General features: G+C 48.6%; 1 protein-coding gene across 1 annotated transcript; it reads right to left on the minus strand.

Moving 5' to 3' along the window:
* Positions 1–7,247: 7,247 nt before the first annotated feature.
* Positions 7,248–10,140, minus strand: LOC125947229 (translation initiation factor IF-2-like). The gene is made up of 3 exons (XM_049671635.1): positions 10,069–10,140; positions 8,307–8,466; positions 7,248–7,609 (listed from the first exon to the last, which is right to left on the minus strand). The coding sequence occupies exons 2-3, from the start codon at positions 8,407–8,409 to the stop codon at positions 7,248–7,250; spliced, it is 465 nt and encodes a 154-aa protein (XP_049527592.1). The 5' UTR covers positions 8,410–8,466; positions 10,069–10,140.
* Positions 10,141–14,716: the final 4,576 nt, after the last annotated feature.

Here is a 14,716-nt window from a genome sequence, read left to right on the forward strand (position 1 = left end):
TCATCAGCACGAGCACAACCTGGTCTTCATGGCTCATCGTTTCCACAGAAGGGCAAGCAGTTCTATATACAGACACAACACATGCAAATGTCTCCTTATTTGGCATGCCTGTGTAGTATACAACCTTTTCAAAGTGCCCGCCTATGGCAGCGTATCCCCATGCAGCAGCAGCACCGTTCACTTCTGGACTTCTTTTTGCTTGAAGGTCTCGAAGTTCATTTTGGATGATTAAATAGTGCTCCTGCAATGCATTATATGCTCGACATTTCTCCAGGTACTTCTCTCGCATGCGAGTCTGCAGGTTTCTTGAAAATTCACCCATGTGGTGTGATGGTGCAGGCAACTGTGCTTGTAACAATTGCATGCTCTCTGGCAAGTCGCTTGATGCCTCATCGTTTGAAAAAACAAGTTCGCAATCAGTAGCCATTGGAGACTGTCAATATGCTCTATGTTGCTGATGAGAAACAGCTTTGAGAAATAAAGTGGCGCAAGCTGCTTGGTTAGCATGGTTAGTGCAGTGCCTAATGCGTGACCGTGCCATGCAGAGGTGTGCAAAATTTGTGCAAAAAATTAGTGCAAAAGTGGACCTCTGGAACGATTTTGTTGGCTATCTTATTTGCATGGGGGCATTTGACATCAATGTGACCTGCGCAGCTGTGTGTGATAAAGAACACAGTGAGAAGTAGGATTGTGAGAACAGTGATCTTGTTATGATAATGTCATCCATGAAGCCATCCTTAGCACGTTAGAAGCGGTAGGACTTGGTGGCAAGATATATATGTGGGTGTGCAGCTACCTACAGAGAAGATCATTCTACGTGCACACAGAAAATGGCCCGACATCTGAGCATTACGGTAGCCGAGGATTGCCTCAAGGCGGAGTGCTTAGCCTGACACTTTTCAATCTAACCCGCATTGGATTAGATGACAACCTGTTAAGCACCGTACGACTTTCCATCTATGTGTACGAAATCTGCATTTGGACATCAGGTGTAACACTTCAGCTTCGCGCTCGGCTTCAGAAGGCAGCCACAATGACATCTTGCTACCTTCGTCAACAAGGACTTGAAATTTAATGTGCAAAGTGCGCAATGCCACATTCACCAGGAAGCCGATGTCTGCTTACGGCATATCAATTAAGGGACACCCCGCAGGGGCGTCTGCGCAAGCAGGCGTTTGGTGAGTTGCGCCACCACGTACCCCAGCACACGAGGGTTGGACCCTCCCGCGTCTAACCGTGCGCGGCTGAGCCGTGTCCGGGGACAAGGGGATCCTGGGGGTTGAGCCGATGCCGAGTGCTTGGACCTTTATGGCCCCTCGGTGGAGGCAACACACCTCTTTGGCCTCTGCTTCACGTAGACGGCACCCCCGGACTGACCCACCCGGGGGAAATCGGTAGTTGCCTTTTTCTGTCTCTCTCTCCAATCTTCGTCTTTTCCTCTCACTTTCAATCTCTCCTGTCTTCTTCTCTCTTCCATTTACTTCCAACATTCCTGGCAGCAAGGGTTAACCTTGTGTGTCATAACCACCCTTGGTTATGCGTATTTGGTTATAGCGGGAACGTACAGCTGGCGTTTGTGGGTCTTGTGTCTACAGGTCCTACAGCGTCCCCTCGTTGGGCTCCATGGTGGGTGGCTGGCGTTCCTGCCGAAAGATCATTATTTTTCATGGCTTTTTCTTTCCCCGCGTTACCCGATCGCCCCCTTAAGCGTGGGCGCACCGAAGACTTATTCAAATTTTTTGGCCGCCAAACTGAAAACTTCCCTCGGTTCCACGTTGTCCACTGTGAAAAACCCGAAAAGACGGTGAGAATGATCTCAGCTTTCCTAGTTTCAAAATGTCTAACGGAAACATTTGGCGCAGGCTACAAAGCATCAAAGATTGCTAGCGGCGATCTCCTATTGGAACTCCGCGATAAGAACCAACATGACAAGCTCCATAACCTAGCCTCATTTGGGGACATCCCAGTGACAATTACCCCGCACCGCACGATGAACACCACCCGTGGAGTGGTCTCCGATGACGACCTGATGCATCTGGAAGAAACTGAACTATTAGAAGGCTGGAGCGAGCAAAACGTAATCAATGTGAAGAGAATCATGCTACGGCGCGATGGAAAAGAGATGAAAACAAAGCATCTAATACTTACATTTGGTTCAAGTGTGCTTCCTGAAACTATTGAGGCAGGGTACGTGAAACTCCGGGTAAGACCATATGTTCCGAACCCTCTGCGATGTTTTAAGTGCCAGCGATTCGGCCACAGTTCGCAGAACTGCCGAGGTCGACAAACGTGTGCGAAATGTAGTGCCAATGAACACCTCGCTGAATCATGTGAAAACGCTCTCCACTGTGTGAACTGTGACGGGGACCACGCCGCGTACTCGCGGTCGTGCCCATCTTGGAAAAAAGAAAAAGAAATTGTCGCTATCAAAGTAAAAGAAAACATCTCATTCAAGGAGGCACGAAGGCGGGTATTATCCCTGCCCAAGAACACTTTTGCCGAAGTGGTGCGTCAGGGGGCAGCGCCACAACGGCCTCCGACAGCTGTCCGGCCCACACGCAGTGAGCCGCCAGCGACGCCATCCGCCCCCTCGGCGGCTGCAGCTAGCGCTGCTCCGCCAACTAACAAGAAGGGGCCATCGACCTCTGGGCTGGTGGCCTCCAGGGTCCCATCTCTTGAGGCGAGACCCTCAAGGCGAACACACCGCTCGCAAGAGCGGATGCCCAGCGCCTCAGGAGAGGCGATGGACACAACGTCCAGCCAAGCGGCGCATCCAGCGCCTATGGAGCGGCGGGGGTCTCTCGACCGCTCCAAAAAAGAGAAACTGCGCATTACGTGGCCTGAGAAGGGCTCTGTAATCTAAGGTATTGCGCACCTAAGCACACAGCACAAATCTCTTTTCAATATGAGGATGCAAATAATTCAATGGAACGTCAGGGGTCTACTTCACAATCTTGATGACGTTAAAGAACACATTCGCAAATACAGTCCCAAGGTGCTGTGTGTTCAGGAAACACACCTCAAACATACGCAAACAAATTTTCTTCCACAATATTCTATTTTTCGTAAAGATCGTGATGATGCAGTCGTGTCATCTGGCGGTACAGCTATTGTACGCCCCTAGAGGCAGTTGCTGTGCAAGCGGTGTTGTTTAACAAGCTAATTACAATCAGCTCTGTATACATTCCTCCTAACTATCAACTTCACAAAACCGAATTTCAAAATTACATAGATGAACTTCCTCAGCCATACATTGTTGCCGGATACCTAAATGCGCATAACACTCTATGGGGAGACTCCCGTTGCGATGGACGAGGGCGCTTAATAGAAAACTTCCTCTATTCATCTGGTGCATGCTTGCTCAATAAGAAGGAGCCGACGTACTATAGCGTTGCACACAACACCTACTCCTCAATTGACTTAAGCATAATGTATAGAACAAACAATCGAAACCAGCACCCCCTGCTAGCCACGGCTCTTGACGGACGAATACGTTCATAGTATCCAGTACTCTCCTGCCGTACCTCGAATGGCGCGTTATTAATAATCCTTATGGAAGTGACCACTTTCCGATAGTTCTAAATTATACAACACAGGATGAATGCGCCCAATATCTTTCTCGATGGAAGGTTGACTCTGCCAACTGGGAACTATTCAAACAACTTACACGTTTAGACAGGGACATTTCTGGTATCAATATCGACAATGATGTGGCTTACTTAACAAGTTTTATAATAAACGCTGCCACAAAATGCATCCAACAAACAAATGGACTGTCTAGTAAACACCGCATTCCGTGGTGGAATGCCGAATGTCAAAAGGCAAGGAAAAAACAAAACAAAACTTGGGGGCTGCTACGTGACTGCCCAACAGCCGAAAATCTCATTAATTTTAAACAAGCAAAGTCGCAGGGAAGAAGAACACGTTGACGAGCTAAGAGAGATAGTTGGGAGAAGTATATATCCAGCATTAATTCGTACACTGATGAGAGAAAAGTCTGGAACCGAGTAAATAAACTAAAATGCCGACAATCTCACCCTCTACCACTAGTAAATACCCAAGGTGACAGCCTGGAAAATCAGGCAGACTTTCTAGGTGAGCACTTTGAACAAATCTCGAGTGCATCAAACTACACACGCACTTTCGTGCGATTCAGAGAACGCGCAGAGCGACAACACCTTGAACGCAAATGTGGAAGAAATGAAGCGTACAATCGCCCATTCAATTTAGCTGAACTTCACGCATCTTTGAATTGTTGCAACAACTCGGCGCCAGGTAGTGATCGCATCATCTATGAAATGATCAAACACTTACACTCAGAAACACTAAATACACTTCTATCCCTTTTCAATGCTATATGGGCAGCTGAATACATTCCATCTGCTGGGAAAGAAGCTATTGTTATCCCCATACTTAAACAAGGCAAGGATCCCTCTCTAGCCAGTAGTTACAGACCAATAGCTCTAACAAGCTGTCTGTGTGAGCTCTTTGAAAAAATGATAAACAGACGCCTAATCTGTTTCCTGGAAAATCACAAAATTCTAGACCCCTTCCAGTGTGGTTTCCGAGAAGGTAGATCGACAACAGACCACCTCGTTCGCATCGAGGCCAACATCAGGGATGCCTTTATACATAAACAATTCCTTCTTTCAGTATTTCTTGACCTAGAGAAGGCATACGATACGACATGGCGTTTTGGTATCCTTCGGGACCTTTCTTCAATGGGTGTCCGTGGCAACATGTTGAACACAATCGAAAGCTATCTCTCTGACCGCACGTTTCGTGTAAGAGTGGGCAACAGTTTGTCTAGAACATTCACCCAAGAGACCGGTGTGCCACAGGGAGGCGTGCTTAGTTGCACGCTCTTTGTCGTAAAAATGAATTCACTTCACACAGTCATTCCACGCACCATGTTTTACTCTGTACACGTCGACGATGTGCAGATAGGTTTTAAATCCTGCAATCTTGCTATCTGCGAACGCCAGGTCCAGCTTGGCTTAAACAAGTTATGTAGATGGGCGGATGAAAATGGGTTTAAAGTGAACTCGATGAAAAGTACTTTCATGCTTTTCTCCAAGAAGAGAGGCGCAACGCCAACCCCTGGTATTTCTATTAATGGAGATGAACTCACTGTCAGCAGTGACCATATATTCTTAGGAATCATCTTGGATTCAAAACTAACGTTTATACCGCACATCAAATACCTCAGGACGAAATGCATGAAAACAATGAACCTCCTTAAGCTTCTGTCCCACACCACATGGGGTAGCGACAGGAAGTGCCTACTGGACCTGTACAAAAGTCTTGTACGTACACGTTTAGACCATGGTGCCGTTGTGTACCACTCTGCCGCACCGTGCGCGTTGAAGATGCTAGATCCGATTCATCATTTAGGTATCCGCCTGGCCACAGGTGCTTTCAGGACAAGTCCTATACAAAGCCTATACGCAGAATCAAACGAGTGGTCACTTACCTTGCAGAGGTCATACTCTAGCTTTGCATATTTTCTGAAGGTACACGCAAACCCTGAACATCCGTGTTACGCTACCATAAATGATATGACTTGCACCACACTGTTCCGTAACCGACCCACAGCAAAGGAGCCCTTCTCACTGCGTGTGAGGAAGCTCAGTGATGAACTGGGTGTCCCACTTTTAGAACCTCGTCTAAAAGCCCCAGCAAAGCTCTTACCCCCGTGGCAGTGGCAGCTCATTAAATGTGATATATCGTTTGTTCATGTTACAAAGCATGCTCCAGAGGCACACATCCGAATGCACTTCCTCGAACTGCAGCTAAAGTACTCATGCCCAGAATTTTATACTGACGCATCGAAGTCCCATGCTGGCGTGTCTTATGCAGCCGTTGGTCCGTCTTTCTCAGAATCTGACGTCTTGCACCCGGAAACAAGCATCTTTTCCGCGGAGGCTTACGCAGTACTGTCGGCTGTTAAATGCATCAGGAAAACCAATCTACCCAATGCCATCATATTCACTGACTCCTTGAGTGTAGTAAAGTCCTTAATGTCACTCCGCAAACACAATAACCCTGTACTCAACGAGCTTTACTCACTTCTGTGCACTGTGTACTTATCTAACCAGCTTATTGTGATCTGCTGGGTGCCAGGCCACAGAGGCATCGAAGGGAACATGCTGGCAGACCAGATGGCCACATCTCTTACAGCGAAAGCTAGCAACACTTTCATATCTGTACCTGTGACAGACTTGAAGCCTTTTCTCCGCAGAAAAATTAGGACATACTGGCAGCAAATGTGGGACACTGAAACGTCGAATAAGCTGCATTTAATTAAACCTCAGTTGGGTAATTGGCCACCAACAACAAAAATACGGCGAACTGAAGTAATTCTTTGTCGACTTAGGATAGGCCATACCTACGGGACCCACTCTTACTTGCTGTCTGGTGCTGAACCTCCCATCTGCGCTAAATGTGGAGAGACGCTGACCGTCCTACATGTCCTGATAGAGTGCCGCGAATCAGAAGCTGAAAGAAAAAAGCACTTTCCTCTAGCTTAAAAAGAGAACGTTCCTCTTCATCCAGCAATGTTCCTTCATGTGGACTCATTTTTGAACAGCAAATCACTTTTAAACTATTTACATGATGTTGATTCACTACAAGTTCTACGCCCGATAAATTCGTAGCATGACCTCTCAACAGAGGCTACTGCTGCGATACTACCATTTGTATGGCACGTGCCTCCAAAGCCTTGCACACAAGTTTCTTGATGAGGCAGCAGTGCCACTGGCACTTACAAATTTTAGAAAATCATCCTCTCAAAGCATGTTTTACGTCTCACAGGACACTTTAAAGCCATTGCCATAATTTTAATACATTTATGTTTTACGCACTGTACAGCGACTCTGCTTTTAGGCCCCGCGGTGAATGTATCCCAGGCAGCACAACAACACTGGGCCAAGCATGGTCCAATGCTCGCAGAAATTGGTACGAACTTTGGCCCAATCCTGGCATCATGGCAAAGTGCAACCCGATCCAAGGTTCACCCACTGTTCGAGCCAAGATTGGCCTAACAGTTTCCAGCATATCCAGTGCTCAGCCATTTTCTATCCAGTGTGTTGCAAGCATAGCCTGTACTCAGCCATTTTGTTGCTTGTATGCTGGCTTACTGCCTATAAAATTAGTAGCTAAGAAAACGTGATGTAAAAAAGTGCAGGAAGGAAACACACAAAGCATAAACGAAAATATAATTTATTTGGCCTATTTTAGGCAATGCCTCAATCCATGCATAGAGGGGCAGGGGGAGCAAGGGCAGGAGGAGCGGCAGGAGCAGGAGCAGGGGCAGGAGGAGCGGCAGGAGGAGGGGCTGCAGCAGGGGAAGGAGCATGGGCAGCCGGACAGGAGGGGCCAACGGTGGACTGGCCAGGGCCCTGAGGCCAAGGGTGGGGCAGGGAGAGGGCAGCAGTGGGCAGGCAATGATCCCTGTCCCGAAGGGAGGGATCATCGGGCTGCTCTGCTGCTAACGTTTCTGCAAAACGCCTCTTCCTGCCACCACCCCTGTCCACAGACCCTGGCAACCACCTCTTAATGAAGCCCTGAGCTTCTGTCAGGTCGGCCCCCCCTTTTGCACAGATGACATCTGCACACAAACATACAAAGACCACAATTAGTACATTCAACATGCACGCACAATAGAGCAGGCAAACACATTCAACAAAAGAAAACCTTAACATAGTCTTTACACACAGTTCATCTGACAGAATTTGCAACCGCAGCCAACCATATTGAATCGAGGTTCACAGCATGCTCAGCAACGAAATGTAGAATACGCAAAGTAATGCTGTGGGGAATCAAATACTGCTATCGCCTTCTCCGCCATGAAAATTCTTGATCCATTTACAGGATCTTCATCCCTGTTGCCTTCGTTGACATTCCTGTTTTTCCACCCTAACATAGCGTTAACATCATCAGTGATGATCACACCATGTCTTTACCAACCGAGACATATTCATCAACTATCTCACCCGCTGATGCTAAACGTGTAAGCTGCCTGGTGTGATGCAATTCATCGGCATGCTCGTCAAGCAATTCACCTACACTGCCATTGGCGCTAGTGCAGAGCACACCTTCGCAACGCCTTCAAGGGCAGTGGTGGCCGAGTATGTGGCTTTCATAGTAAAAAATGAAATCAGCCAACAGGGACACCTAAATTTCTTCGTTATAGAAGTTAACAATTTATATGAAAGACAGGATTTTGGCAAGCCATTTCGCTGTAGAGGAGTTCAGCTGTATACACAATACTTGCAAATGCAAAAGGATGACTAAGGAGGCCTTACCTGTGACTATCCGGCATAACTTCAGATTTACGAAAGCCCTCTTCCCCTTCCTGCCATGAAGGCTGTAAAGCACTTGGACGGGGTGTGCCATTACAGCCTTCATGGCATTCGATGCCACCTCGCGCAGCGACTTCCCTCCTATTTGCAGGAGGTGCTTGCGCTGCAAAAGACAAAAATGTGGTAATGAGCATGGTACGTGACAACGTTTTCAAGTTGAAAAATCTACCCAATACTACTAGAATATAATTTATTGCCAAGAGAAGTGAATTTTTAGCCAAGTGCAAAGCAAGACTTTTTTTGCTGCAAGAGGTTTGTGACGCAATGCTCTTTAATTGTAAATGTGCTCCACAACACCGTTCCAGGTGTTGTGGAAGAAACACAAACACGAAGTGCATCAGATCTTGTCTGTTCTGTGCATTTCATGTTTGTGTTTCGTAACCCTTAGCACTGTAACTGTGTTTCATAGTAACTACCTCTCCAAGCTTTCACCGTCATTAAAATTAATGTAAGTGCACCAATTATACTTGTATGCAAATTGCCAATGCATAATTAAGAGATGTGACATTAGACTGCAGAAAAGTCGGATCTACACACGTGTGGCACAAAACAGCTTAAAGGCATACCGACACGATATTTTCAGACCTTCAAATTTTATGTTAAAGGGACTGACAACCAGTTTTTAAAGACCTAGTTTTGTGGTAACCAAAAGCTAGCCCTCAGCAGTGTTTACACCTGCAGCTTCGCAAACTGTGAAAGCAGCCCATCATTCTGCTTTTACATGATGAGGGGAACTGCAGTTACCTGCTGACACTTTGGCCTTTTCAACCACTTTTGAAAATATCAAGTTGGTAAAATAAGTTTGCATTGTCATACAGACCTTCTTACATTTGTACAGCGTTTTTCCCCTAAGTACACGCCTACATCATGGCTGCCTGGTGCCCGTTATCATTCTGTCGATAGACTTACCAAGCCAACTCATCAAAAACAAAGGCTGTGCGCCACTTTCCTGCTCACTACAAATGAAGGCTTATCAGCATATTGTAAGTTAAAAAAATAACAGAAAAATGTGGACTGCATTTAAATAACAATACCATGAACCTCATACACTAATAGAAAGCCACATGATAGGCCTCTTATTCATGGTAAATAAAACTAGATTGAAATGAGGTAAATACAGTATATACAGAAGATCATTGCACCCCTTTTCCTGTACTGTGTCCCACTTGTTTGCACTGCTATTTATCATTCACGATGTATCTACAACTTGTCCAACAAAAAGAATTTACGCACAAGTGCTCTGCATTGTGTCCTTCTACAGAGAGCTGCCAGTTTGCACTTTGTATCAGCAATGGATTTTTATTACCTTAACGACTTACTCTTGCTTCATGAATGTATCTCTACGGAGAGCTGTTGGAAATCGACGATTCAGCAAGTCACTATGCTAGCTCAGTGGCTATGGCGTTGCGGTGCTGAGCTCGAGGTCACAGATTTGATTCTGGCATTCATGGTCACATTTCGATGAGGCCTCATTGCAAGAACACTAGTGTATGCTTAGATTAAGATGCATGTTAAAGAAACTAAGGTCCAGTCGAAATATATCATTAGAACCTATACAGCAGGGAACAAATTATTTCCATGAACTCTTTTGTGTGTGCGATGCAAAGTTCCTTCACATAAAACTCACAGCATGTTTCATGAAACATGCACAGAACTTCCACATGTTACATAGCCTTATAATTAAAAATAAAAGGGCAGTACAAACCAAGGTGGCAGCCACAGCCTCATCCTGCACGGCTGCCTCTGCTGCCTCCAATTCTTCAATATTGTCGGCAGGTAGCCGCGCAAGAACTGGAGGCACCGTCGACAGGGCAGGCTGAGACACTGCACGGGTCCTGTCGAGAGGCTCAATTTCATCCAGCCTCTCGGACACGACCCGTACCTCATGCCTCAGCTGCTGGAGCTCATGCAAGACGTCCCTGTTGTGCTGCCGCACCTCCAGCTGCACCCGCAGCAGCACCGCTGAAACACAAAAATATTTACTTCATAGCAGAAGCGGTACATTTAGGGCACATTTGATTGCTTGTTTCAGAGCACTCTGGTGAATGTAAAATATCAGGATTTGTACAGGTCTCGGTGGCAGAAATTCATAGGTATTCAAATGCTTTCAAGGCCGCGTCAAAGCTTTTTTCAGTGTGCAGAGCAGCATCCCGTGTATCATTTTCCTATTATAACACTTCCAAAACACTTTAAATAGCCTCATTGCACTATAAACACAAAAAGTTATACAGTAAATGCTTGTTAATTCGTACCTCATTTATTCGAACCTTTGGATAATTGAACTGACTGTCACGGTCCGGCCACGCAGTGTAGGCGTCTATGGGTAAACCAACTCAATACTGTGCATGCGCATCAGCTTCTCCATTAATTTGAACTGCGTGCTGCCACGCGGTGATAAAGAAAAAGGAACTCGCCACATATATTAATATGGCGAGAACCTCTATGACCTGCAATAAGTGGTTATTACAATAGTGCTGACCGAGAAAAAAATAAAAGAAAAAGAAAGAAAACGGAAAAAGTGCAGTCCCCTGGAGCGTTTTATCAGCCAAGGAAGTGCAGACATGGCCTTTGCCAACGAGGATAGTGCGCGCTCCCAATCTTGGAGGCCATACAGCGGGCCACTGGAAGCCAAGCCAGCAGTCGTGCGAAATGGATCTGCCTGGGCACTCACCGTGGCTTAAGCTTTTTATACCATTGTTCTTAATGTGGAAAGTTTGCCGGGTCCACACTGATCCGCCATATAAAGCGGATCACAAAATCGATTTTGCCACGCTGTTACTATGATATTTGCAGGTTATTTCTTCTTGTTTCGTGTTTCTCGTGTTTTGCCCTTACTTTTCAATTTCAACTTCATGCTGATTTCGCCACGCTGTTACTGTCATATTTGCAGGCTGCTTCTTCTGATTTCGTGTTTCTCGTGTGAGCTGATGCTCGCAGTGATGATGATTATATACAGGTGAAGAAGATGAAGGATGAATATAGTGCTTACACCAATTTCCGGCTAGCGCAGAAGCGGCCAACCTGGCCCGCTGTCTATAGCGGTGCGCCGGGTGTGGTACGCCGTAGGAATGGTTTTAGGCGCGAAATATGGACAATTTCTGTGCCACGGTAGCATCCATCTGAAGGCGGGACAGCGGGAGTGACGCGGTAGTTCACTCGAGAAGCTTGCTCGACAACAGTGTAGGCCCTATGAAACGTGACTGAAACTTCTCACACATGCCAGCAACTAGAGTTGGTGTCCACAATAATACTTCATCTCCGGGACTGAACAAAACAACGCGGTGAAATTCATCGCAGCGTGTGTTCCGGTCCTGTTGACTTGCTTCGGTGTTGAGGCGGGCGCGATGGTGACACGCGGCAAGGCGAGATATTAACTGCTCACTCAGTGACGCCGACTAGTTCACGGGGACACAAAAAAAGATACGTCGAGGGGAGAGATCGGTTGACGACCGTAAACAAGAATGAACGGTGAGTAGCCAGTGATGCGCTGTGCAACGGTATTGTAGGCAAAAGTCACGAATGGTAGGATCGTATCCCAGTTGGTGTGGTCATCGTTGATGTACATAGAAATCATGACAGAGAGGGTTCGATGAAAACACTCTGTGGGGCCATTAATTAGTCTGAGGATGGTAGCTGGTAGTCGTCTTATAGATGGTGTTACATGTGCGGAGGAAGTCCTCAAGTAGCTTCGACAGAAACGATTTGCCACGGTCACTCAAAAGGACGCGTGGCACTCCATGTCGGAGAAAGATGGCTTCCAAGAAGAAAGTCGCAATGTCCTCCGCGGATCCTCAAGGTAGCGCAGCTGTTTCGGCGTATCTCGTCAAGTGGTCGACTGCAGTGACTATCCATCGCTTACCGCTAGCTGATACTGGCAGCGGTCCGTAGAGGTTGTAGCGCCAACCGACGCCGCAACGCAGGGACACCAAGATCGGCGTTCTCTGCTTGACAGAAGATGAAAATAAAGTTGGGCGGCGCGCGCTAGCGGTGCAAACCCGGCACACGCCAGTCCGTTCTAAAAGCCGGCTGAGCTGGTCCTCTTGGTACGGCGCCCCGCGGCGATACCTCGGTTTCTTACCTTTCATACATTGGTGACCCGGACGTGATCCTCAGAGTATCAACAAGGACCGATTCAGCATCGCCAGCTACCAAGCCCCGCTTGCGGCCATGGACAAGCTGGAAGAAGAGTGGCGCCCACCGACGCTCGACGACCCTTGGCGTTTGCAACTGTGGCCCTACCGTCCGCACAGCCCTATCGTCTTGTTCGCGCAGGTAGAAGACGCACAGCTACATGTAAATGGCGTGTCGTCGCAGCTCTGGCGGTACCTACTCCTCAAGCGAGAAATTCCCACCGACGTCTTCTCTTGTCTTGACCTTCCGCCACCAGACGAGAACATGTACGAGGGCCTCAAGACCAGCTTCTTTCAACACTTTGGCCTACCAGTTCCCGATCAACTACGCAGCACGCCACAGTTTCCTTCAACGATTGACGCTTCTGAAGGAGTGGCTCAACCTACGTCGTCCCATTCGCCATCGGCGCCTGGTGAAAGCTGCGCCATTGCTCGCGAATATTCCGCCGCACCTACACCATGGAAGCCACCGTAGGGAGACAATACGACAACTACGCCTCTCGCGTCTCGTTCGTTCCCCGCCGACGAACAACCTTCCGCCACACTGTCCGCACCATCAACTACACAACTGGTGAGCCCGCTAGTGCTCAGCAACGACCACCTTGCATCCACGCCTGAGCATACCAAAGAGTCGGCATGCCCTTCACCCCCACCCGAGTTAAATGGCGTCTCCAGTCCAAGCCTTGGAGATGACACAGCAGTGAGCCGTGCCTTGACGGCTGTCGAGACGCATATCAGTGCGCCTGTTCCGAGTGAGATCCTGCGGCAACACTGCAGTGAGACTCGTCCGCCAGCTATAACGTGCACTGTACTTCCTAGCTAGGCCAGTGTCTTTCCCGTGGAGCCCTTGTCGCATGCCCCCTTTCACAACGCATGTTCAGTGTCTCTTCAACGCCCCGGCTACAAGGATGCCTCCTTCGCTTGCGGTGCTCGGCGTCGGAGAACTCGTGCCTAGCGCGGCCGGCAGCCCTACTGCTTGCCTGTTTTTCGTCGCTGTACCACCAGATTTTACACAGGTGCCAGGCCGGACGCTGCTACCGCGCACTTCGCAAGCGACCTCCCTCAACACCGAACCTATGTTGATAGGTCTGACTAACATTCAGACGCTGGCACCACGCTAACCTCGATCTAGTGGGCCGGGTCCCGTCGTCGCGGGCTTGTCACCTCGGTCGCGGCATCGGCAGGTGCCGGAATCGATGTTGCTGTCAGCGCCGACGTGCCCCACCGCGGCCTTCATCGCTTGGCCAGCCCAAACTGGGACGATGTCATCGTGTCAGCCACGTTCCCCGCACCGTTCTGGGCTTGACCGGTCGGTCCATGCAAACCGACCATGCAACATCTACATCTGCAACTTAGAATGCGAATGACATCACCCCTGCGCCTTTCGCGATGCAGGGATCATCGGGTCCGCGTTCCTCAAGCTGCCGCCACCAAAACCTCGTCCACTGCTGCCCTCCCACGCCAGACCACCGCAGTGAATCGCGCACTTTTCACCGTTCCGTGTGGGTGGGGGCATTGTAGCACCAACCGACATTGCAGCGCAGGGACACCAGGATCGGGGCTCTCGGCTTGACAGCCGATGAAAATAAAGTTGAGCGGCACGTGCTAGCGGTGCAAGGACGTCCTCTGCACGTCCTCTTGGTGGGGCGGTCCGCGGCAACCCCTCGGTTGTTTGCAAGGCCAATCCCGACGACTGCGAAGGGAGCGTCAGGACAGGGCAGAGGTTACAGCAGTCCAGCCGGAGGTGAATTGGGTCGTTTGCGGCGCAAGCAGAACGTGCAAGAAGCGACGTATTTTGCTACGCAGGTGGGAAGTCCAGGCCAGGAAAAACGACTGCAGATGCGTTCATAGGTTTTGTGAAAGCCGAGATGCCCAGCCGTGGGATCATCATGAAATGCCTCCAATATCTGTGCACTGAGTGATTGAGGAGCGACAGGAACCCAACGCTGTCCTTCCGGGTGGAAGACATACCGGTATAGGATTGAGTTTTCATTCTTGAAGTTCTGTAACTGGCGACAGTCTCGAGCCTTAGGAGGACGAGATGAGCTAAGAAGGCGTGCATAATTGAGTGGCAGCAAGCGACGTTGCGTTGGTGGGACGCAAACGTCTCGGGGTGGAAAGAAGGAAGACTCTTGAGAGCGGCGAGTGAAAGAACTGCAGAGGACGCATTCACAGGCTCGGTGGCGGATGGAAGCAGACCGGAAACGTTGGACTGCGGCGGCA

Source organism: Dermacentor silvarum, chromosome 7 (genome assembly GCF_013339745.2).
Source record: "Dermacentor silvarum isolate Dsil-2018 chromosome 7, BIME_Dsil_1.4, whole genome shotgun sequence".
Lineage (NCBI taxonomy): Eukaryota > Metazoa > Arthropoda > Arachnida > Ixodida > Ixodidae > Dermacentor > Dermacentor silvarum.

Excerpts from the sequence above, each read along its gene's own strand:
- LOC125947229 (XM_049671635.1), bottom strand. The coding sequence starts at position 8,409 with ATGAAGGCTGTAATGGCACACCCCGTCCAAGTGCTTTACAGCCTTCAT. Across the intron at positions 7,610-8,306 it reads GTTATGCCGGATAGTCACAG|ATGTCATCTGTGCAAAAGGG; the intron begins GTAAGGCCTCCT and ends GTTTGTGTGCAG.